Source organism: Netta rufina (assembly GCF_964035555.1).
Source record: "Netta rufina genome assembly, chromosome: 4".
Taxonomy (NCBI): Eukaryota; Metazoa; Chordata; class Aves; order Anseriformes; family Anatidae; genus Netta; species Netta rufina.
This window is the reverse complement of record NC_140127.1, coordinates 3,717,982-3,741,263: the sequence shown is the minus strand read 5'-3', so window position 1 is coordinate 3,741,263 and position 23,282 is coordinate 3,717,982. Positions and strand designations below refer to the sequence as shown.

The 23,282-nt window shown below is 45.6% G+C and overlaps 1 protein-coding gene across 1 annotated transcript in view; it reads left to right on the top strand.

The window, feature by feature from the left end:
- Positions 1 to 14,766, top strand: part of ALPK1 (alpha kinase 1) — a 40,350-nt gene extending 25,584 nt beyond the window's left edge. Inside the window, exons 5-15 of the mRNA XM_084286744.1 lie at positions 957 to 1,155; positions 2,322 to 2,381; positions 4,014 to 4,100; positions 4,802 to 4,878; positions 6,104 to 6,199; positions 6,730 to 6,834; positions 7,267 to 9,103; positions 9,891 to 10,044; positions 11,598 to 11,760; positions 13,610 to 13,796; positions 14,405 to 14,766. Coding sequence (XP_084142870.1) covers positions 957 to 1,155; positions 2,322 to 2,381; positions 4,014 to 4,100; positions 4,802 to 4,878; positions 6,104 to 6,199; positions 6,730 to 6,834; positions 7,267 to 9,103; positions 9,891 to 10,044; positions 11,598 to 11,760; positions 13,610 to 13,796; positions 14,405 to 14,601 — 3,162 coding nt within the window. The 3' untranslated portion in view covers positions 14,602 to 14,766. The remainder of the gene's footprint in view (positions 1 to 956; positions 1,156 to 2,321; positions 2,382 to 4,013; positions 4,101 to 4,801; positions 4,879 to 6,103; positions 6,200 to 6,729; positions 6,835 to 7,266; positions 9,104 to 9,890; positions 10,045 to 11,597; positions 11,761 to 13,609; positions 13,797 to 14,404) is intronic.
- The last annotated feature ends 8,516 nt before the right edge of the window (positions 14,767 to 23,282 follow it).

The following is a 23,282-nucleotide window of genomic DNA, read 5'->3' as shown; positions in this document are numbered from 1 at the left end:
CAATCAGTGCCACAAGGGCTTAGCCCTTTATATACATGGCTAGGATGATAGAGGTTACAAGTAAAAACTCTGAGACAGAACATGGCTAGCAAGTATTTGCTTCTTGTAATGTTTAGTAACTTCACAGGATCACAGAATCACAGAATTTCTAGGTTGGAAGAGACCTCAAGATCATCGAGTCCAACCTCTGACCTAACACTAGCAGTAAACCAAACCCACTAAACTAGCAGTAAACCAAACCCACTAAACCATATCCCTAAGCTCTACATCTAAACGTCTTTTAAAGACTTCCAGGGATGGTGACTCCACCAATTCCCTGGGCAGCCCGTTCCAATGTCTAACAACCCTTTCGGTAAAGAAGTTCTTCCTAACATCCAACCTAAAACTCCCCTGGCGCAACTTAAGCCCATTCCCCCTCGTCCTGTCACCAGGCACGTGGGAGAACAGGCCAACCCCCACCTCGCTACAGCCTCCCTTGAGGTACCTGTAGAGAGCGATAAGGTCGCCCCTGAGCCTCCTCTTCTCCAGGCTGAACAATCCCAGCTCCCTCAGCCGCTCCTCGTAGGACTTGTTCTCCAGGCCCCTCACCAGCTTCGTCGCCCTTCTCTGCACCCGCTCAAGCACCTCCATGTCCTTCTTGTAGCGAGGGGCCCAAAACTGAACACAGTACTCGAGGTGCGGCCTCACCAGAGCCGAATACAGGGGGACAATCACTTCCCTAGCCCTGCTGGTCACACTGCTTCTTATGCAAGCCAGGGTGCTGTTGGCCTTCTTGGCCACCTGAACTTCACTTGTTATGAGACTGTGCAGTTGCCTTACATGACTGAGGAAATTCAATTCATTTTCAAATGGTATATAGGCAGCTCTGTTAGGCAGGGAATTACTAAACAGAGCATTTTATTTAAACTGTTGACTACTTGCATTTCTTGAAGCAGGGGTACTGGTGTTCTTTTCAGGTTTATTTGAAGGCCTCCATCATGGCCAAGGACTGTGTGACGGCGGCTGCTGTTGTGTTCCTGATCGACCGGTTCCTGTACTGGATTGATGCCTCCAGCAAGCTCCTGAAGATCGCCAAGGGCCTGCACAAGCTGCAGCCCACCACTCCGATCGGTCCTCAGGTGGTCATCCGCCAGGCTCGCCTCGCCGTCAATGCAGGTGCAGGCTACCAGGGAGCCACCGCTCCATTTTCTCAGCTCAGGCCCAATTAGGAGCTACTTGACTTTGAAGAAGATACTGTGTCCCTTTCTGGGGATGACATGCTTATGGCCCCGGTGCCATCTTTTCAAACGTACAGCCCATTCCCAGCCCCCTTGAGCCCTCCCAGCTCTTCTCAGTAGCACAAAGGGGCTGGTATAAAGGGTGTCAGAGCCAAAAGCAGTAGAGAAAATTGTGAAAGGGTGTGGAAAATACTAATTGGAGCTTTTGTTCCTTAACAAATCTTCCCCGCTGGTTTCAAACAGGGATATCTGAATTGCTATACTTCTGACCAAGGGCCTTTAAGAAGTAAATGAGAGTCTTGGCATTTTCTCTGCACTGTCCCAGCTGCTTTTTTTTTTTTTTTTTTTTTTTCAGTGGGACCACTTGACGATGCAGACGATGCAGCTTACAAACCCCTCTAGGATAAATCAATATATTTATTTCTTAAATGTCCATCCTTCCTATAATGTGGGCAACACCTGAAGAATTTATAATATTTCATCTTCCCACTGGGAAGGTGTATTCCCACTTGTTCTTGGGAGAAGAAGACAAAGCCAAACAAACATGCTTTGAAAAAGACAATTGAGGAATATCTTAAGTACAGAGAACAGTCTGAGATTCCCAGCCTGTGGGGTGGCCAGCAGCTCAGTGCCTGCCCCAGTCTCATTGCCTCCACTCCTGCCCTGAGTCCCGCAGCAGCCCAACAAGTGGGAATGAGCAGAGTGAGAACAGTGTCTGGAGTCGTGTGCTAATGCTGCTGAGCTTGTGGTAGCAGCTGGGTTGACTCTAAAACCAATGCACGGCCTTAACCTCCCTCCTAAAGGAGAGTTAACCATGGCTTTCTGAAGCAGGTGTCTAGCTAGAAATATTTGTCCCATTGGCATTTTTTTTTTGCAATACTTTTTATATCTACAAAATAGCTTGTATTACAGAGGTTCCTGCACACGAGGTAGCATCTAGCACTGCATACTTAACTGGTAAGTTTAGGCTAATTTCAAACACAATAAGAACACTGGGAAGAGAAGTAAAATTTGCCAGGGCTTTCACTGTTGAATATTTTTGTTCACTTCATACCACAAGGTACATTTTTGTATTCATTATCTATCTTTGTTTTGTTTTATCAGGTAAACTCTTAAAAGCTGAATATATCCTAAGCAGCCTTATTAATGACAACGGAGCAACAGGTACATATATATTTATTTTCCAATTTTACAATTACTATTTTTTTGGTACTAATTTTGACAGTCACACAAATTTCAAATACAGCCAGTCTGACCTCTGTAACAACTCCTTACATCATGTTTCTCTCTTCATCACCATTCTCTGCTAAAATGTGGAAGCTGAAGCCTTGTTTTGAAACTTCTACAATTCATCTTTGTATGTCTTCACTTGAGAGGAAAAATATTCTGGACTGACAGCCTTTCTACTAATTTCTCTGTCTGGAGAATTTTAAAATGTAGCCCAATTTCAAGCAATTGACTGATTGGTGAAACAAAATAAAGACAACCCCCCAGTCGCCAAGAAAACCAAATTTGTTGAGTAATGCTTATCCTCCACATTCACACTGATCTTGTGAACAAAATTAAAACTTTAACCTCACCCTGCAAAAGACTATAGTGCACTTACTTACAATATTTAGGAGTTGAGAAAAAAAAGAGAGCAAATTCTTCATCTTAAAGCACTTTCTTCAATTACTGGATAGACAAGCAAAACTGTAAAATGGGAACTTTCCTTAATGTGCAATGATACTTTTAGAAACGTCTTCTTTTTCCTTTTTGTCAAATGACTATACCGCTGGCCATGTGACTTGTTTCAGATCTGGAGGGATGTGTAGAAACAGTAAGAATTCACACATTTTGTCAGACGTTCAAAATCAGTATTTAATTACGGGTTTGAGACAAATATATTTTAGGTTTTCAAACCTGTTAACTATTTGCTTAGCCTTCAGAGTTTATATAGTCTCGCTTCGCCTACAACCATTAAAAAAAAAAAAAAAAAAAAAAAAAAAGGTCCGTTCTGGTTTTTAGTGTTCTGTTTTTGCGTGAAACTGAAATTCTTATACAAGAAGGGTCCTTACTCAAGAGGGCTTTAAACAAAATACCAGATATCACTGTTAAAGTAGCAATGGCTCTGCATTTCATCTCTGATGAGATTGTGTTATTATTTTCAGATTATTTTCATAATATTTAATGATAATGCTTAGTTAATGTTGAAGATGTGTTGTTTAACAGGTACTTTGTGCTAAGAGTTGCAGTGAAATGGTCATATTAGGAAAGCTTAGTGGTTTCATTTTTATTATAATGAGACAGTCAATATAGATTTGATAATGAAACGCTTCATTTAACTTTGTATAATCGTGCCGTTTTGATGCAAAAACTTTTGTTTTAATCTTCATGATACACTGATATCTGAAAACATATTTTGCCAATGATTCAAAGTATTTTGTTCTGTGTGTGTACCAGTGATGACACAGATAACCATGTTAATCCTTTCGAATGCTTGTTAGTGCAACTCTGTATAATCTTTATACACAGTGACTTTTTGTTGCTTCACAGAAGACAGGAACCTTTTGCTTTTTATGTTGTTCTTATGCTCTGCGTAGCTGTCATTCAAGCTACATGCTCATATAGCTGTCTGCTTATATTCCTTGCTTCACTGACACTTTATCATCTCTCTGGCTGCACGGCCTGACTCAAACCAGCTGAATTCAATGGAGAGATTTCTGGCAATTTGACAGGATTTAGGTTCTCCTCAGAGGCCTAAAATGATGGCAGCATTTTTTCATTCTCTACTGAAATTTTCGACTCTTTTTTCAGGTACCTGGCAGTATGCTAATGAAAGTGATAGGATCCTTGTTCAGTCGGTCTGCTTACAAATCAGAGGACAGATTCTGCAAAAGCTTGGTATGGCTTTTTTCTGTAAATATCTATTCAAGGTTTCTCCCTTTTTTTTTTTTTCTTTATAGTCAGGATTTGCAATAATGCATTTGTCATATGTCAGAATTTTAGCTTGTGTGAAACGTCTGTCTGACATCCATAACACAGCCACAGAAGATGAGCTATGCACACGTCTGTTTGAAGAAGCAAGGACCTAGAGCCATGTACCAAGCAATCACATTTTAAGAATTACCATCTTATTATTAATTTAACCAGAAGCCAAGGAGCATCCTGCAATATTGTTTCACTCTTCTGCTAACACTTTTCCCAATTCCACTGTTCCCAAAAGCATGCAGTAGCTTAACATGGGTACATCACGGCGGTTTCTTCTGTCAATATAAGGTGATCCCTAGCATTCAGAACGATGGACTTCTGTACTCCAGGCTTGGTACTTGGGGCCAGCAGCCTTAATTTTACACTTTTGCCATAACCTTTCATCTTCAGCAACTGTTGAAATGAGGTCTTTTATGAACATAAAATGTGTGTTTATACACAGCCAGAAGCTAAAAGAAACTAATGTTCACTGTCACCAAAGCAAAATATGCCATGACGTGGTTTTATACTGTTTCCAGGGCTGCTAACTCAAGCAGATGTAAAATAATCTCTGCCTATTTGAAGCCATTGGTAGCAGTAATCTGCTTAGTGACTATTTCTCTGGTTTATTTTAGGGATGTGGTATGAGGCGGCAGAGTTGATTTGGGCTTCAGTTGTAGGATATTTCAAACTTCCTCTACCAGATAAAAAGGTAGGATCTCCTTTTCACTGTGGATAGCCTTGCCAATCTAATAATCATTCCAGATTAGCTTTTGTTGACCTCAGTCCTGTCTTTTAGAAATAAAGTTTCAATTATGCATCTCAGACACGGTTAACATTAAGGATGAATATTCCAGTTGGTCTGTGTAGCACATTGTTTGTTTCCGCATGCATGCACAGACTTACAGACACCTTTTTCCTGCAGGGAAATGGAATGATAGTTTTCATTAGTGATAAAGTGATTTCAAAGTGATGGTTTTCATTAAGCAGAATTGTCTGAAGTGAGCCATCATCTAGGATGTCACAGGTGTCTCTGACAAGGACAAACTAATCCCAGAACACAAGCATAGATTTGGGTTTCTTGGTTTGGTTTTCTTGTTTGTTTTTTTTTTTTAGCATTTCTGTTTGCTGAAATGTTCTCAAGCTGCCCTACACTATCTGTTGTGAGTGGTGTATGTCCCCTGGCCCTGCAACATCTGAACGCCTTGCAGCAGCTAATATATCTGTCTTTAACACTTTTGTGAGGCATGGTTGCACTAATCTTCCCGCTGCCAATGAAGCAACAGTCATACCATGTGTCCGTAGCTAAACAGGAATGTGAACCTAAGTCTTGCAAGTCCTGGGGTGATTCTTTAATAATTTTTGTAATTGTATTCCAGCATAGGATATACCAAAAAAACAGACCTCATCAACTCTCCTCTCCCATACTTAAAAGCTTGACTTGAATCTCAGAACATCCCTATGAGACCAAAGACGTGTAGTGAATTTTGCAGAAAGTGTACAGATACTTCCTGGCATTCTCAACTATTCAGCTGGGCAGGCCCTTAGCTATCAGGTGTAAATCAAAAGTTCAGGAAAAAGACTTTGCTTTCATTGTCACAAAGAGCACCCTGGAAAAATATCTAAGAAAAATGCAGTGCTATTGAAGTTGCTGTTGAAGGCAAGAGCTGGAGGTTATCAGAATAACTGCCACTCACAAACTCATCAGGGTCCAGCATTTTCTGCAAGTTAAAGTTAATAAAACCCTACCAAGATGACCTGAGTTTCTCAGCAGTTTCTCTTTGGATCCTTTTTGGTTCATTTTGTTGGATTTTCAGTGTGGGTTGTGTTGTTTGTTTGTTTTCTGGTTTGCCATACATAGAAACTAAGTAACTGTAAGAACTAAAGTTCTAAATACATGGGAAAAAACCTGCCATCATTTTCCATTTCTTTTTCAGGGAATTGCTACCTCCTTGGGTATTATAGCTGATATCTTTTCTTCCATGAATGAGAAGGATTATACACGTTTTAAAACCAATGCTGAGATTGACCTGGTAAGACGTGGTTTAGTAATAGTGTGTGCAGATTCTTCAGAAAAATTGTATGTCATTGTCCCAGATTCACTCACATTTTGTCCACCCTCCAGTTCCTCTCCTAAGCTGAGAGGGCTGAAGAAAATTCTATCGCTCCCATTGATAAAGTTCATTAGCACCTAGATGGAAAAATGCTTTGCTCCAGGAAAAAAGAAACAGTAAAAATATTTAATGAGGGTATATGTGTGTGTATGTGTAATACACAGATGATTTACAGAGCCCCAAACTGACACATCTATGGTAAACATGAGCAAAAAGGCTCTTTCAGAAATACGGTCGGCTGTTGTTGTGTAAGATTTGATGCCCTACTCTGTCAAGATTCAAAGGCATCAGAAGCCTCAGGGAACCTACAAATCCCAATGGACTCAGATGACCAAATCCCAAGCTGCCTACCTCCAGTCTAACAGGGTTGCCTGCCAGGTAGACACTTCTCTTTGAAAAGAGAGCCTTTAAAATGAGGTTTCCCCTTGTGCTTTTTTCTGTTTCACCAGAGCCTTCTCCGGGAGTTCAACCATCGCTTACTATCAGCTGCTGAAGCCTGCAAACTGGCGGCAGCCTACAGCCAGTATACCCCACTGTTTGTGCTCACAGCAGTGGTAAGTATTAGTCCTCATTCTGGAAGTACTGTGTGTATAAAAGAAGAGTCCAGGCTACTAAATTTGGCTGTAATCTAGCTTCCAAGCATCGTACTGTACGATATGCTCCTATCTGTGTTGTGGGTGTAATGATACATGTTACTCTGGACTCCAGTCTGAAGCTAAGCAGATGGGAAGAAAGCAGTATCTGTCTGCAGAGCGAGGATGGGCTTTCGAGCCCACCTGAGAGTGTTGCTTCTCCTGTAAATAAAGATGAATTTCAAAGGAGAAAGAGCAAGATTGTTTCCTAACAGAAACACAGCAGCAGGCAGTTAGGGCCAGCATTTTCTTCCAGTTGTAAAAGGGAAAGAAACACATTTTTTCCTCCTTTCATTTAGTTGAGACAGAGGTGCTGTTTTTTAATTCCTTGATTCCTCTTTTGTCCTCTCCCAGAACATCCGTGGGGTGTGTTTGCTGTCCTATAGTCACTCCAAGGACTGTCCCCCCGAAAGAAGAAAGTTCTACTTGTCCGAAGCCAAAGAATCCTTCGAGATCGGCCTCCTCACCAAGAACGAAAACAGTCCTGTCACCAGCAAGCAGGAGCTCCATAGCTTTATTAAAGCTGCTTTCTGCCTCACAACTGTGCATCGATGGCTCTATGGGGACAGTGAGAAGCTCCATGAGGTGGGTCAGCTCTGTAAGGAAGCCATGGGAAAACTGCATGCGTACAGCACTTCGCTTGCAGAAGAGGAAGAGAAAGGAGTGCTTGCCAAGGAGATCATGTCTCTGATCGCGTCTGTTAAGAAACACTTGCAAGTGGAAAGCTTTCCTAATTCTGACGCCAGGTCTTACATTCCAGACAGCTACAAAAGCGCAGTGCAAAAACCTATCCTGCAAGGGGAGGCCAACTTTGAGAAGATCCTTGCCAAGCATTCTCAGCATCATCTGTCAGTGTGTGAAGTGTTTAAAAATACTTGCAGGATCCATAATACCACACCAGGAGAAATGCACACTGGAGCTTGTGTCACAACCTTAAAAACAGAAACCAAAAACATAGACACTGTGTGCACCACTGAAGAAGCAGCGTGCCAGAGGAAAGGTGCTGGCAAAATGGCCAATACTCAAAAAGCAGAAAGTAGCTCAGAGAGACTCAGTGGCCAAACAAGAAACAAATGCATCGCCCCTGATGTGATCAATATTTCCTTTGAAGAGGAGACTGAACCATTTGAAATAGTAATAAATGATGGAAACAGTGCTTTCGGCAGATGGCAAAACAGGAGCCAAACCACCACCTCAGAGAACTCGTGGTGCAAGCTGTCGCCATCAAGCTACTCCTCCAGCTGGGAGGAACTGAGCTGTAACAACGGCCAAGAGCCTCGCAGGGAAGGGCAGCAGCAGCAGAAGGGCTCAGCGGAGGAGCAGTGCTGCACAACAGAATCTGCCGAATACGACCAAGCAGCTCGCCTGCACTTGCTGCCTCCAAGAGCCCATCAGCCTTCTCCTCGAGAGCTCCCGCGTGGCTCGGTGGGGTCTCCTCACGCTCCCCCAGCCAGAAGGCCCGGGCAGGGCAGCTGCAGCACCACGGACAGCGGGCTCGGCCCGAGGCAGGCACCCAAATCCCGCTCGGCCTGGGTGGAGTCGGCGGGAGGAACCGGGGGCAGAGGTGAGGGTCCCTCGTCTGAGCACAGCCCCGCCACAAATGGGGTGGCTGATGCGGAGTCTACGGGCACCGAGCCAGAAATGGCCAGCGAGGCCCCTGTCGGTAACTGGCTGGGGAAATCTCCAGCTGTGGCCGGGAACAGGTCTCACAAAATGGTTGCTGTCGACCCCCAGGCAGAAACGGTAGATGACACTGAATTTGATTTCATCAGTATTGGAGACCTGGTAAACAATTATCCCACAGCGGCCGGTCCACATCAGCCAGCTCCGGGTGCACCAACAGCTTTACCCTCAGGGGGAAAGATGTCCAAAGTCAACTACTTTGACTGCGCTACTACTGAAGAAGAAGAAGAAAAGCCTCAGGACAGGGTGAGCAGCCAGAGGCCATCTCTGAGTCCATGGCACAACTCAGCTCAGAAGCCCAAGTGTTCCCCTGAAGGTCCATTTCTGAACCCAAGGGGAAATGGTCTCGCCTTTACACCTGGGAGAACAAAGGAAGAAGTCCTTGATGCTCGAATTCTGAGGGATGATGACTACGTGCAGCTTCTGGCAGGAGTAGAGCATAACTGGCTTGTCCAGAGACTGACGCCTACTGGAATTTTTAAGCCTAAACAGCTTCATAAAGCATACTGTAAGTTTCCACACAGCAACAAGCATTTTCATGCAGTGATAGCTACTCCCATAGAAAACAGCCTTGACTCAGGCTTTTTAACATCATGTTTTAGTCATCACTTACCAGGATTTTTTTGTTCTTTGGTGAATTTTTGTACCAAAAAAAAAAGCAATAGAAGAACACTCCCTTGAAACTTTTTCTTGTATTCCTACCTACCCATTTGCACAACAGTGACAGCTTCATGGAGATGGGCTCCATCTCCATGCCCACTCAGTCCCTCCTGCTTTATCCATTCATGCAATAGGTAACTCAGGCTACTTGGTTCCCTGTGCTGGTTTGTTGAGTCTATTTTACCCCTCTCACTTGAGCCCATTTAAGTTCAATATTTCATCCCTTTGAACTACATGTATGTATTTGAGATAACGATTATAAAGTTTATCATAAATAACAGTTCAATTTATTTGCTGAATCTTAATTTGTGGAACTTTGTTCAATATACTAGGAAATATATAATTTAGGAGCAACACCTCTATAGGATGCCTCATTGCGCTCATTAAGTGCAATCTACTGGGGGATCGGCCCATCTTGCTTGTTTCAAGCCTGTTTAGATATTTTTGTCCTTGATGTAGAACATCTATCTCTGCACCTCAGTGCCACTTAGCACATATCTTTTTGCAGAGTACTTTACTTTCAGAGGAGCCTGGATATCTTATATCTCCTAGGTGATGGTATATCACTCCTCAGCTCAGGCTTAGAGCAATCTTGTGGAATTGTCCAGACCACCTGTTGTGTCTTCTTTTTGTAGCAGCTCTTCTTTTGAAATACTCAAAGAAATCAGGCCTCTGGACAGGCCAGGAAACAGCTGTATTCATCGGGGACTACCTGAACGTGGCAAAGGAAGGCAAACAGAGAAATGCATTTTGGATACACTTCCTGCACCAAGAAGAAAGCCTGGGAAGGTATTGACCAAACCAATGTTTGAAGCAAAATGAATATCAATTCTACTTCTGTGTAAATATGAATGAAAACTGCCTGGTACGATTAATCTTATAGCTGTGATTCAGCTAGTCCAGTGACTTATTGGACAATAGCTTTTATCAGGTATTTTCAGAAGATAATACAAGTTTTTTATCTGGACAACTACAGAAATAGCAGTCGCAGTGGCAGAAGATTGTTCCTTTATTCTGTTTCTGTTAGTTTATGTTTGGTTAGATTTTGGCTGGTTTTCTATAGCAAGACTGTTTTATTGCTTTTCTAAATCTCTTGGGCATTTTGTCAATCTTTAGTAGGGTAAATCTTCTTATCACCCAGTTAGCTTTCTGATTTTGACCTTTTGGGAACAAAAAAGCTACTTTACTGTTGTCTTACAGCAGCCAAGTTAGTGTCTATCTGCTCATGACAGGTCTTAGGCCCAAACTCACCTCCATCTGTTCTGAGATAATCTGATGGGAGATTAAGTGACACTGCCTTTTTATATGACCTCTAGCCTTGCATTAGAGAATTCCTATTTCTGATCTTCCATAACACACAAACAAAACATCTGTAATTCAAAATTAACTTTTTTCTTTTTTTTTTTTTAAGACAGTTTTTCCCCACATAAGCAGTAATAAACCTGACAGAGATTCCAGAGTAGGCCCTTTCATTAATCAAGCCCATCTATTCTTACTTAATGGGTAGGCAAAGCAGCACTTCATGTTGCTGAAGAGGGTAGAAGCACAGAGTGGCATTAGCACCTCAGAGACAGACCAAACTTTTTGCTTGATTTCATCTTCCTGTGGAGACACCAGCAATTGTTCTGTTTGTAAGCCAAGACAGACAGGCTTACACCTGCTGCGGTCTGAAAGAAGGAACCCTAGGTTAATGTGATGCTGGGCCCGAGAGGCTACCCTAGCTGGCACGATGCTACACTTCCATGTACCCAGACTCCAGCCTAGAATCACTTTGCAACAAGCTCATTATTAACACACAGTGAAGGAGCAACAATGCCTGTAGGCAGAGAAGTTCTTCAGTCACTTTTAATTTTGACAATGGGTTTACACAATGGATCCTTTTGATCTGAGAGCAAAGTTAAAAACACATGTATGTTTCACATCAGAAAAGCTCTGCTGGCTGCTAATCACAGATTTTGGATTGTTATTAGAAGTATCTTATGAATTCTTATGGGTTAAGAACAGTAGTTTAAGTACCTCTGAGTCAGATCTCCCTTCAGAGTCAAGAAGAGTTGACTTTAAACATTCCATTGCTGTGAAACCCTCATCCCAGGATTTGGTTGATTTTTACAGCATTTTATTCCTGTAAGAGCTTTGGGAGAAAAAAAGAAAACCGAAAAAAAAAAAAAAAAAAAAAAAAAAAAACTTTATGGTTTGATGTTTGTGTACGGTAATGATGTTTGTGTACCAGAAGTAGAGCTTCCTGAGTACAGTCTGCTGCAAACCTGGCTACACCAAAGGTTGTTTTTTCTTTTGTTTTGTTTGTTTTGTTTTGTTTTGTTTTGTTTTGTTTTCTTGTTTAGGTATGTTGGGAAAGAATATAAAGAAGAAAAGGGGCTTCTTCATCATTTCAGTGATGTGGAACGACAAATGACTGCCCAGTACTACGTGACGGAATTCAACAAGAGGCTGTATGAGCAAAAGGTCCCTACCCAAATCTTTTATATCCCATCTGCAGTACTTCTGGTAAGAGCTGTCTTCAAAGCAATAGCACGGAATTGATGGGAAGTGGGTCATAAGTCAGTTTGACTTTAAATTACTCGTAGGTAGGCCGCCTGTAGGTGACGTGCTGTAATTCATGTGATCTTACCTGGTAGGTGTACTTGATTATTCAGGACAGAAGACATCCTTCAAACGGCTATCACAGAAAAGCTCTTTTCCTCAATAACAACCCCTTATCACAGCAATTCTTATTAGTTATTAGTTCCTATTAGGAGAGGAATAGGTCACTGTATAAAGAAGTGGCCCACCTCAGAGAGAGGAATGGGGCCTGCCTAAGCAGAAGTGCTCTCCCTCTCACCGTCTGCTCCTTTTCCAATTGTCCCTGGCAAAGAACCAGCTCCGCCACATCTCTGTGTGGTCTGTGCTCTGTAAGGAGAAGGAAATGCCCATGCACCCCCTGAAGGTGAGCTCACACTGATGGTGAGGAAAGACTAGTGGAAACAGCAGGGCTTTGAGCTTCAGCAGGACCACAGGCCCATCAGGCACCTCTCACTGGGGACCATTCTGCCCCTACATCCCAACAGTTCAGCCTCAGACATTGCCTGCTGGGAGAGGCAAGAACCAAGTGGCCGAGAGCTGGCTGGGATGTGGAGAGTTATCTGAGCAAGCCTAGGGGGAAGGCACAGCAAAGTCATGAGAGTTTATTTTGTCATGAGTGGGCTGAAAAAAACAAGAAGCCTGAAGTAAGAAGTTTTGAAGAAAAAGCAGTTTGGGGTTAGTCTTTAAACAGCAACAAACAGCAATTAAAATACCCACAACTCAACTGAAGAGCGGCCACATTAGGTCAGGGAAGATGGCTATTTGTCCACGCGGTTTCAAACACACAGAGTTTGAGGAGGCTGCGTTCAACACACTCTTAGGGCACACCTCGGGGATCATACTGGCCTTCTGTGTTTCAGAAGTGTAGCCAGGACAGCTGTTGCTGCTCTTACTATCCTCTCTGCTCTGCAAGATGTCTGCAAGGGCAGCAAAGCCATGGACAGGTGGCCCTGCTGTGGCAGCACCCAGTCTGAGTGCTTAGAGGTAGGAGCCACATCTGTGTGATCTGGCACGGAGGTTAAACCAGACATCCAGCCCTCCAGGGGAAAGTTACAGGTCTTTTCCAAGTTCTTATGCTTAACTTTCAGCTGGACTTGTGTTTCAGATACGGAGAGCTAAGTAGCCTGCCTTTCCCTGCCTGCTACAGAGCTGAGTTCACTGTTATTAGTATGTGTATGAATTCACAATATTAGTATGAGTATGACAGCATGATATGTGTATTACTGTGTCTGCAAGCCATTCTGGCAGTAGGTCTGGCTCTATGCCACTTGCTAATAAGGCCTAATGAGAGCCTGGCACCAGCACTTACTAGTCTCTGAAGACAGAAATTACTTTAAAAAAAAAAAAAAGCAACAACAACAACAAAAACTACAACAATGACAACAACAAAAAAAATCACCCAGTGGTTATTTGCACATTGAAGAAGGACCAGGTGCAAGTTTATTCAAATCTTTTCATCTTTCTTGCTTGTTCTTTAGACGGTCTCCTGAAAGAAGTTCCTCACTTGCTGAACAAACTAGATATTTTTATAGAATTTGTTGCTTGGTTTGGCCTGCCAGACTGGCTTTGTGTTGGTGCCATCGTTGCTCTAGTGAAATGTGAGCTCTAAGCAGCCTGTGTTTTGAATCAGCGGTGGGTTAGTACGGGGGATATTTCCATCCATCTTATGACAAAAAGTTCTAGGAGGAAAATACAAGCATTCCCTTAGAGGAGCTTTAGCATTCTTGCTTTCACATCTCTGCTTGGACGACTGTCACTGAAACTCTCTTTTCAGATACTGGAAAACAGAACAATAAAAGGATGTGTGAGCGTGGAGCCCTACATCCTGGGGGAGTTTGTGAAGCTGTCCAATAACACAAAGGTGGTAAAGAATGAGTACAAAGCCACAGAGTATGGCCTGGCCTATGGCCACTTCTCCTACGAGTACTCCAATGGAACAGACGTTGTTGTTGACCTGCAAGGTTTGTATTGCGGTGAACTCCCTTTATTGCACATCCCCTCAAGCAGCAGAATATGCTGTACGAGGACATAGCCTCTCTAAACAACATAAGGTGAGGGAGGTATGTGCAGGTGTGCTTCTGCTGTGAGCAGTGCTTTTCTCCTCTGCTGTGTCACAGCAAGAGCAGAGAAGCTGCATGCTCCCCAGAGTGCCACAGGAGCTGTCTGCACCCAATTAGGCTAAAACCAGGCTGCGAGGATGTGTCCTGTGGAAACACCTGAAGGAAAACCACCAAAAAAGACAGCGGGTTTTGTCACACTTCCTCCTTCCCAAAATTGGCAAGCCTAAAGTAATTCCCTGTTTAGTTAATGGAGAACTGAGCTCTTTGGTTAAAAGCCAAAGGTTTTTCAACCTTTCAGAATCAACCTTCATCACACGGGTGTCTCTGGGATGTCCAAGCAATATTCATTCAGTACCTCCTGGGGTTTCATTCTGCTTTTGCTGACACAGGGGTAAGCTGGGAACCACTGAATTGACTTGAACAGAGCATGGGCTGTGCCAAGTACTGGGTGAGATAGCACAAGGGCCGTGATGCTTGGTAAAAAAAAAGATGTATCCTTTCTTCTGCAGGCTGGGTGACAGGGAACGGGAAAGGCCTCATCTACCTCACAGACCCACAGATTCATTCTGTTAATAGCAAAGATGTTTCACGCTCTAACTTCGGGAAGAGAGGGATTTATTACTTCTTCAATAACCAACATGTGGAGTGCAATGAAATCTGTCGTTGCCTTTCTTTAACGAGACCCTCAGTAGAGCCGCCAATGTAGACTCACACAGGAGAACCAAGCAGAAGATGACCCATAAGATGGGCAGTATCTTATCCTACACACTTCTGGGAGCAGGTTGTCTTTGTGAGAACAGGGGCCCTGAGATGACACTCACGTGAGTCTGGTCAGCCATTACCTGCATCATTTTGGGAAAGTCCTGGTCCGTGCATCCCAGCTGGTATTACCATGTTACCATCTTGTGTACGATCTGAAACGCTTGTTCGTATAGCCATCTGTCAGACTTTGCAGAAGACTGTAAGAGGAGGCAAGAAAGCAGCCTCCAAAATTCAGCTAGAGGTGTGTTACAAGACTATATAAACATCCAGTGCATCAGCAGACCCAGTGAGGGCAACAGGCACCATCTGCTCTTCGGAAATGGAGTAGGAAACAGAGCGAGACAGAAGCAGAGACTTGTGTTTCAACCATCTGTAAAATGCACAGAAAGTTGTATAAATGCTTCCGGGAACAAATGGTGATGTTTCGGGTTGTTAAAAAATAAAAGCACAATTTCTTTCAGAGGGGTATGTATGTAAAGGTGTGACCACACAACATTTAAATAGAAGGAAATATGGTTTTAACTGCAGCAGCCAAAAGAGTCTGCTGTTCTTCAAGGAGAAAAATACTGGTATTGAGCCAGGAAAAACTATACATGAATAATTTAGGCCTGCTACATTTAAGAAACTCTCGGGAGAGAGTGGAATATTTCTCACTTAAGAACAGCACGTCTCTTCTGACTGTAACGAAACTGTGAACACCGTAAGTTTTGTGAATGATTCTGTGACTAATTCCCACAAAAAAAATCTCTCCGGGCACGAATGCAGACCCTAGTACAAAGGAGTGCTTCCAGGGGGAGGCCAGCATCGAATCAGCACTGGCACGGGCACAGGGTGAGCAGCCTTGGTGCCCGCTTGGGTTCCTCCTAGAGGAGAACAGCTCCTCCCTCTGAGCTGTACACCCTTACTCAGCACACCCTTAGCTCAGTACAAGCTGCAGGAAGACTCCCAGTTACCACAAGATCCTCCAGCACAAAATCCAGTTGTCACCACCCACAGGAGCTCCGTCCAGGGCTTATTGCTTGCAAACCTGTTTTGGCATGGCTGGCCCATCAGACTGTGGTTCAATGCATCCAAGGGCAGTGCACAGCCCTGGCTCTATGGCTACGTGAGCTAGTTTGCTGTGTGAGCTAGGCACTCACAGGTACAGCTCACATCAGCTATTCAGAGCAGGTGCTGGGGCTTTAAGGGGTTGCCTGTGAGTGAAAGAGGTGTCCTCTAGGTGGTATCTTTACACACTGCCCCTATCAACAGCCCACACCAAGACCTTATCCTCTCACCTGGGCTAGAGGCAGTTGCAGCTTTCTGCATTTTATGAAACAATCTTTTGTGGGATTTTATTTTGTTGTCTTGTGTTGTTTTGTTTTATTTTAAACTAAAACCTGACGTTCATTCAGGTGACCTCCTTGGACACTCACGAGCCACCACCTGGGGAACTGGTAAGTACGAAATGCAGAGTTATTTTTTCCTGCACAGGCTGCTTAGGTGGTAAGAATCAAACCTGACAGCACGGTCAGGGAATGTGTACACTGCAAAGGGCATATTTTTGCACATAGAGGTTGCATCTGCTTTTCTATTCCACTGGAGAGCAAAAGAGATCTTCGGCTCTTTTGGCACACCTCTCCCGGTGTTATTGTCCTAACCGGGAGGCCGAAAGCTGCTTTTGTGAAATTTCAAGAAAGAGGTGTGCATATTCCCCTTACTTCCACATCTGGCAGGAATAGCAGGACTGGACTGAACACTGGCTGCTGCTCAGAAACCCGCCTCTCTAGCCGAAATAAAATATGACGAGACTTTGGTGTTACTCTTCAAAGACTATGCCAAGGCATCCAGAGTGTGTGCATGTGCAGTCATCCATGTACTAGGGGATTCTTCATCTGAAAAATGGTACGTAGCTTCCCTGCTACATCCAAGGTCACTAGCTCCCTCCACTGAAAATGCTCTCTTCTCTTCTCCTCTAAACCCAGAGGTTCCCTGCCCAATGGCCCAAGGGCTGGGACTGCTTCTTTTGGGAGATTTGTGTCGTGAGAAAGGGAACACAGCATTAAATTTCCAAAAAGATGGGTCCCCAGCACCACGGCGTTAGCTTTAACAAAACCATAAGCTTTTGTTTCTGCAACTGGCAGAGATTTTTAGGCTTTTGTTGCCGCTTTTTAGCAATGCTATTGTTTTCTACGTGGTTTGTGCCGAGTTGTTTGGAAAGATGCCCTATCACTGTGCTGAACAATTAGAGCTAGGTGTAAAGAGTGAGAAGCAAGAGAGAAAAAAAAATTAAATCTCTTTATTATGGTGCATAAACCTTCAGTGCTGGGGAGCTGGGCAGCTGCACAGGAAGAAAAATGCATTCAAAAATATAATGCTAGTGTGAATAATCCTTTCTCGAATGCTGCTTGCAGACTGCTTCAGCTTTGTCAGGTGAACTTGAACTGGGCCATCAGATTTGCTGTCGTTCCCATTGCACACTGTCTATCACCCCGGGGCATTCACCATCTTGACTGTTGTTAAAAGGGAGCGAACAATCCATCATTGAGCCCGGGAGTCACTCGCTCATAGAAAAGTAAAATCGGCATGTGACGGTACACTCAGCCCCAGTGTTTCGCAGATTAAAGTGATACATGAAAACTCACGTGTTACTGGGAAGATTAAGCCAGTTATCTTGTTCTGCAGCCAATAAAGGGCTGCCTTGTCTGCGGCAGGAGGGGAACGCTGGCTTTAACCAAGTGACAGAAATTGTGCATACGGAGCTTCGTGCAGCCGCAAAGCAGAGCTCTAAACTGCCAAGGGGAAACAAAGATGGTCAGCAAGATTTTGGGAATTAACCAGCAGCAGCGATGCTGCGTTAAAGCCTTTTCCTTCTCTATAGAGACAATTAAAAACAAAACAAAACCTCCCTAACAATCCCTGCAGAACAAAGTGTCCTTGCGCACTGTCAACAGCCAGCCCCGCGACGCCTGTTGTAAAGTGTGTGTGGTTTAGAGACCCGCAAAAAGCAACGCCTTTTCCAGCCTCTGCTGCTTGTTTGACCAAAGAAAATGTGTTTAGATATGCTTTTGAATAAATTCTTGTGTGGGGAATCTTAATATCTGGAGTACTTCCTAATATAGGGTATTAGCATTTAGCAGCTGGTTTCTTTTGTTGCTTTATGTAAGACATTTTCCCACCCCAGCTAAACGTACGGCTACTGACAGATCTTTGAATGAGCAATTCAGGGAAGTCAATGTCGAGTGTCAGCCTGCCCAGTTCCCACCTAAAGCCAGCACCGTAACATTTAGCCTGGTAGCTTCCATTGGTCGCAACCTCCGCAGGCTTGGGCTCGTGTTTGGAGCTCTCAGAGCTTTGCTCAGCGCTCTGCCATTAGCCGGTGCTTGAGCACTGAGCTTGCCTTAATAATGACGTGTCCGCACATATCCAACAGCCTTTGGGCAGCCGTAGCACGTACGTGGCCCGAAACACACAGAACTTGGGCTGTGGGTTGATGCGGTGTATGGTACAAACGGGGGGCTAATGGGGGAGCTAAGCAGCTGACTCGGAGCACTTAATCTTTTGGCTGGAAGCATCAGCTTAGAGCTACTGGACAAAAAAGTCTCCTTCCTGCTATTTCCTCTGGCTTCAGAAGAAAGTCATGTGAACCAACCAAGATTTCCACTGTTTTGTGTTATTTGTTGTTTTGTTTTATTTTTATTTTTCATGGGCATTCAGTCTTGTATTACTTGCTACCCAATGTGTTTTTTAGGTTTTTTTTTTAATCACACCACACTCTCAAGTGTGAGGCGAGAGCCACAGATTAGGAAGCAGTCACCTCATGGTCTCTACGAAACGAGAGAAGCTGCACTGCATTAGAGCAGTGAAATATTGTCATTAGCTGTAGGGGCATAAAGCCTGCAGGACTTACATTCACCTGGTAAAAGCAGTAAGCCAAGCACAAAAGCTTTCTGCTGCTGACAGCGTGGCAATGAGCTCTTTCCCGAGCTTTGGGGAAGGTGTTTGGTGAAGGAAGTTTGTGCTGTTACAAGTCCCTCTGCGAGCACCCAGGCGAAAGACAGAGGCCTCGCGTGCTTTGCTGCACGCACTCTTGCATAAAAATCAGTCAATTAGAGACTGAAAGGGAACATGTTCAACAACCGAAGCCTATTATAGCCGGGCACGAGGAGCGCAGGCGGAACTGGGGCATCATCAGGCCTTGGCAGAGGGCGCGAGGCGGGCGACATGCCGCGCTGACACCTGCATCCTCACCCAGACCAGGCCCGGGAGATTCAGTGGGTGGGAGAAGCCAGCACAAGCACCCAGGGGGACCCAGGCTTTCCCCCCTCCGCTGCCAGGCTGAAGCTCAAGCAACCGTGCCGGACACGGGAGGCACGGGGCTGCTGCCTGCCCCACGCGGGCCGTCACGTTAATAGGGGATGATTTGCAAACGGCGTCCCCCCCCCGCCGCCCCCCGGCCCCCCTCTGCCCGACTCCCGCTTTTCTGCTCAATGGCACAGATGCTGCTTTGTGCTGCCCAGGACCAAGCAGCTATTAGCAGCAAATCCAGCGAGGGAAATTAATGAAGGCGACTACTAATAAAAGGCAGCTCAGGACAGCCATACCAACTTGCTCCAAGCGGTAATTAACTTTTCTAAAACTCACGAAGGTAAATATGCCATCAGCTTTGGTCCGGACCCTCTCCTTTTTAATCAAGGCAGGGGGATGGGAGGAGGCCCGGTCCCCGCTGCCCTCCGGCACAGCAGCCCGCCTTCCCTCTGCCCGCTGCACGACTTTTCCTCAAGGCGGCTTTTAACGTGCTCTGTCTCCAGTCCCAGCACTGCACGCTCACCGCCCGTGTTGCGTTCAGCACTGCGGGCTGCGGGGAGGAAAGCACAGCCCAAAGCTTGCTGTGCTGGCCCAGAGGCTCAGTGCTAAGCCCGAGCTCAGGTTTGCCCCACGGTGACAGCAAAAACGTGTGCCGAGCCCACACAGACAGCACAGCATCACGGCTTTAAGGCAGGATGCTTCCTGAGGAGGAAGGTGTCAGCTGGGCACAAGTCAAGACAGGTTTAGAGATGCAAGACTTTGCCCAGCCCAAGGCATCCCTCTACACTGGGTAAAAATCCCACCAAGACTTCTGCTCGTGGAAGGGGTCCGCAGAGCTACAGCTGCTGCACAAAAGCGTGCTGAGCTGCGGTGAGTGCTTGGGACTGCTTTGTCCGTACAGTGCAGAAATGGAGGCTGCACAGGTCAAATCCAGACAAAAAGAAAGTAAAGTTTTACCAGACAAGCCTAAACCCTTACAGGAGGTGTTTTCTATGGCTCGGTTCCTGAGATCAGTTGCAGCCCCCCAGCCCCTATGGCTGTGTGGAGCGCTGCGCTCCCCTCGCCACAGCGATGCGCTGTCCCTGTCCCACAGGGCCGGGTCCTCGGCCAGGATGCACCCCAGGGCCAGCTGCTTTCCCCAGGCACACGGGCATACCCCCATTTGTATGTTTTACAGATAGTTTGGGGTGTGCTCTCATTGAAGAGGCATTGCATTTCTCTAAGTTGTCTTTGTGTGGAAATAAGGTGTAACTGTCTAATACCCCAGATGATTGGCCCTTTCAATTAAAACCACATTATGCAAAAAATAATGAATCCCATGTTAAAAAAGCAGCCCACGTGTGCTTAATTACTTAATGTAATATACATTTCAATAATGAAGTCATTAGAGCGCACTGTAGGAGGTCCTGTAACAGGTGAACCCTAATCCAGTTGCTTCACAGCATAATGGCATTACTTTATTTTTTTTTTTTAATTTTATTTTCTGCCATCACAAAACCAAAGCCTCCTTGTGACAATAAAATCATTAGAAAAATTTCCATAACAGGAGTAAATCAAGGCCAGGCCATGTATCCCACATGTGTGAAATGCGTGCTGGGGAGCGGGGAAGGCCGCGTGGTGGCTGGCTGTGCAGGCCGGGCTTGCTCTGTGGAAACACATAGGTGCACCAGCGGTTTGTGTAGCACACGAGAGGAAAGAAAGTGCCAGCCCTTGGGGTGAGGTGGGCTCCCCGTAGCTATTTGTGAGCCAGGGGTGTGTATAAACCCCTCTCTGGAGCCACAGAGCAGCCCGGCAGGCTCCAGCAGCACAGAGAAGCTTTTATGCACGATGTGCAGAAGGATCATAAACACACTTTAAAGGGAAGGCAACCTCTTTGTCACGAGGAATTACACTTTTTCAGCAAGGTGCAGCCGTGGAAACAGCCCCCTGGCTCCCCCACTCCATCCCAAGGGGCACTTTTGCCTTTTACACCTGCAGCCCAGTACCAGGCCCACTGCAGAGCACTGGGCCCATAGTCTGCTTTCCCGAGGCTCTGGGCAGCCACTGGGATTTTGCTAATAATTTGTGACCCTCCAGCTTTGCAGCAGTGCCTGCAGCCAGGAAGGGACCGGGGAAGGGCTGTGGGACCCCCATCCACCCCCTTCTCTTTCCCATCTGCCTGGCAGGATGGGTGATGCTCCCCATCACCACCACGGCACGAGGGCAAGCCAGGCACTGGGCTCCTTGTTGGCATTCCTGGAGTTTAATCGTTAGAGGGGTTGTTCACAGAGAAAGACAGAGCCATCCCGCTCCCGACAGGCCACCCCACACGCTGCCAGCCCCACTGAAAGGATGCCTCCTGTTTTGTTCCTTCTGGCCCACGGCAGATTTGGGGGAACACAGCTTCATATCGCTGGCCACATCAAAGCCGTGATTATGCAAATGCGCCCACTTTTTTCTCTTTCTTTTTCTTTTTTTTTTTTCTTTTATTTTTTTTTTTCTGTCCTCCAGGAATTATTTATCACACAATAACCCCCCTGCCAGGGGGGGAAACAATAGATCAGGCTCGATAGCACCGCTCGCCCGAGGCTGCGGGGAAGGGGGGGCGAACCCCCGCACGTTTTATTGGGCTAACCTAATTTCACTAATTCTCTTTTCACACGTTCCTTTTTTTTTCTTTCTTTCTTTTTTTTTTTTTTTCCCTTTTGCCCCCTTCGGGGACGTCGCTCGCCGGGCCGGGTTTCACGCTCCCAGGATCCAGGGGCACCGGGCAGATTCATGTGCCGCGCGGTTTATTTAATTAATACATTCAGCCGCCTCCGCTGGTTTTTAATGATTTCCAGGTGTTTGCACCCAGAAGTCACAAAGCGCTGCTGGGCACACGGGGCGATGATTGAAGGGCCTCGGAGTGCACCAGACACCCCCCAGCCCTGCCAGCGATGGACTAATGGCGCTGGGCTAAAAACGCCCTGGTTTGGGCTCGTGGCACAGGCACGGAGGATGAGGACGCCCAGCCAGTGCAGGGCAGTGATGGAGCAAGGAAGGACTGGAAGGATGAAGGGTGAGGGCAGACTGGCTGCTCCTGTTCAGCACTTTTTTGGGTGCCCTGTGCAGGAGACAACGTCTCCATGGGACAACACGAGACATCCCCGGAGGTGCTCTGAGCTCCCCCTGGCCCTGCGCGTGGCGTGGGTTTCACCCGAACATGAGAGAGATGAAGGAACGGAGCCTTCCTCTTTCAGCCCAAACCAGTTTTTATTTAAGCTCATTTTTATTTTCCTGGGTAGCGTTTATGTCCTACGTCCCTCTCGGTGATACTCAGGAGCCATCAGTTTGAAGAAGGGTTTTAGGCAGTTACATCTTCTGCAGCGGGAGGTAAAAGTAGGTCCTTTTTGAAGAAGCAAACCAGAATTTTAGAAACGAAAACGTATGGGAGAGCTCTGATGAACCCTGGAGCACCTGCAAGGGGGCACACACCTGGGTCACCCCATCGCACCCCACAAACTCAGCTAGGTCCCGGGGGGGTTCCTTGCCCAGCCCACCCCAATTTTTGGCAGAGCCCAGGGCCATTGCCAGCCCCCCTGTGCCGGAGGAGCCCCCCAGCTTCTGACAGTTGGCACGCCAGCCAAAAAAAGCAGCAAACCAAGTTATGAAAATTAGATATTTTATTTATATTTTATGACGAGAACAGTCCCTTTGCTCTTCGGCTGTAAATACATACTAGAATAAACTCTGTAAATTATACAAAAAAATACATATTTTCCATGAAATCTTTCTTTATAATAAATAAATGTGAACACGTGTGTGGCTGATCGCTGTAATGTTCCGTGTCTGTTTAGGTTTTCAGTCTGTTGATTTATTTTTAATCTCCTGAAAGAAGGGGGGAGTTCCTCGTCCCCTAAAGGTCGAAATAAATAATGCATGAGGAGTCCTCCCTCCCGATCCACACCCCCCTTTCCCTTGACGTTGTTTTTTCTTTTTTTTTTTTCCCTTTTGATAGAGAGTTCAGCCTAAATTTCCACGCTTGCATTCAGCCCTCACAAAGCCTACAAATTATACAATGACTTCTAACCTGGCCCCCTAACAAAACAACTCAACTTTTTCTTTTTTTTTTTTTTTTTTTCTCTCTCTCTCTGTGGACCCCCACCCCCCCCCCCACCCCACCCCAAACCTCGTAAATCACAAGAGACAGCTGGCGAAACGGGGAGCGGGAGGGAAGGAGGGTTGGACGGGGGGGGGGGGGACACACACACAAAAGGCCCGGGAGCTGGGGGAGCGGACAAAGTGCAACGTCGGAGGTGGGGGCAGAGGAAATTTGGGACGGGGATGGAGGGGGGGGAGAAAATCTGGGCTGCGGGG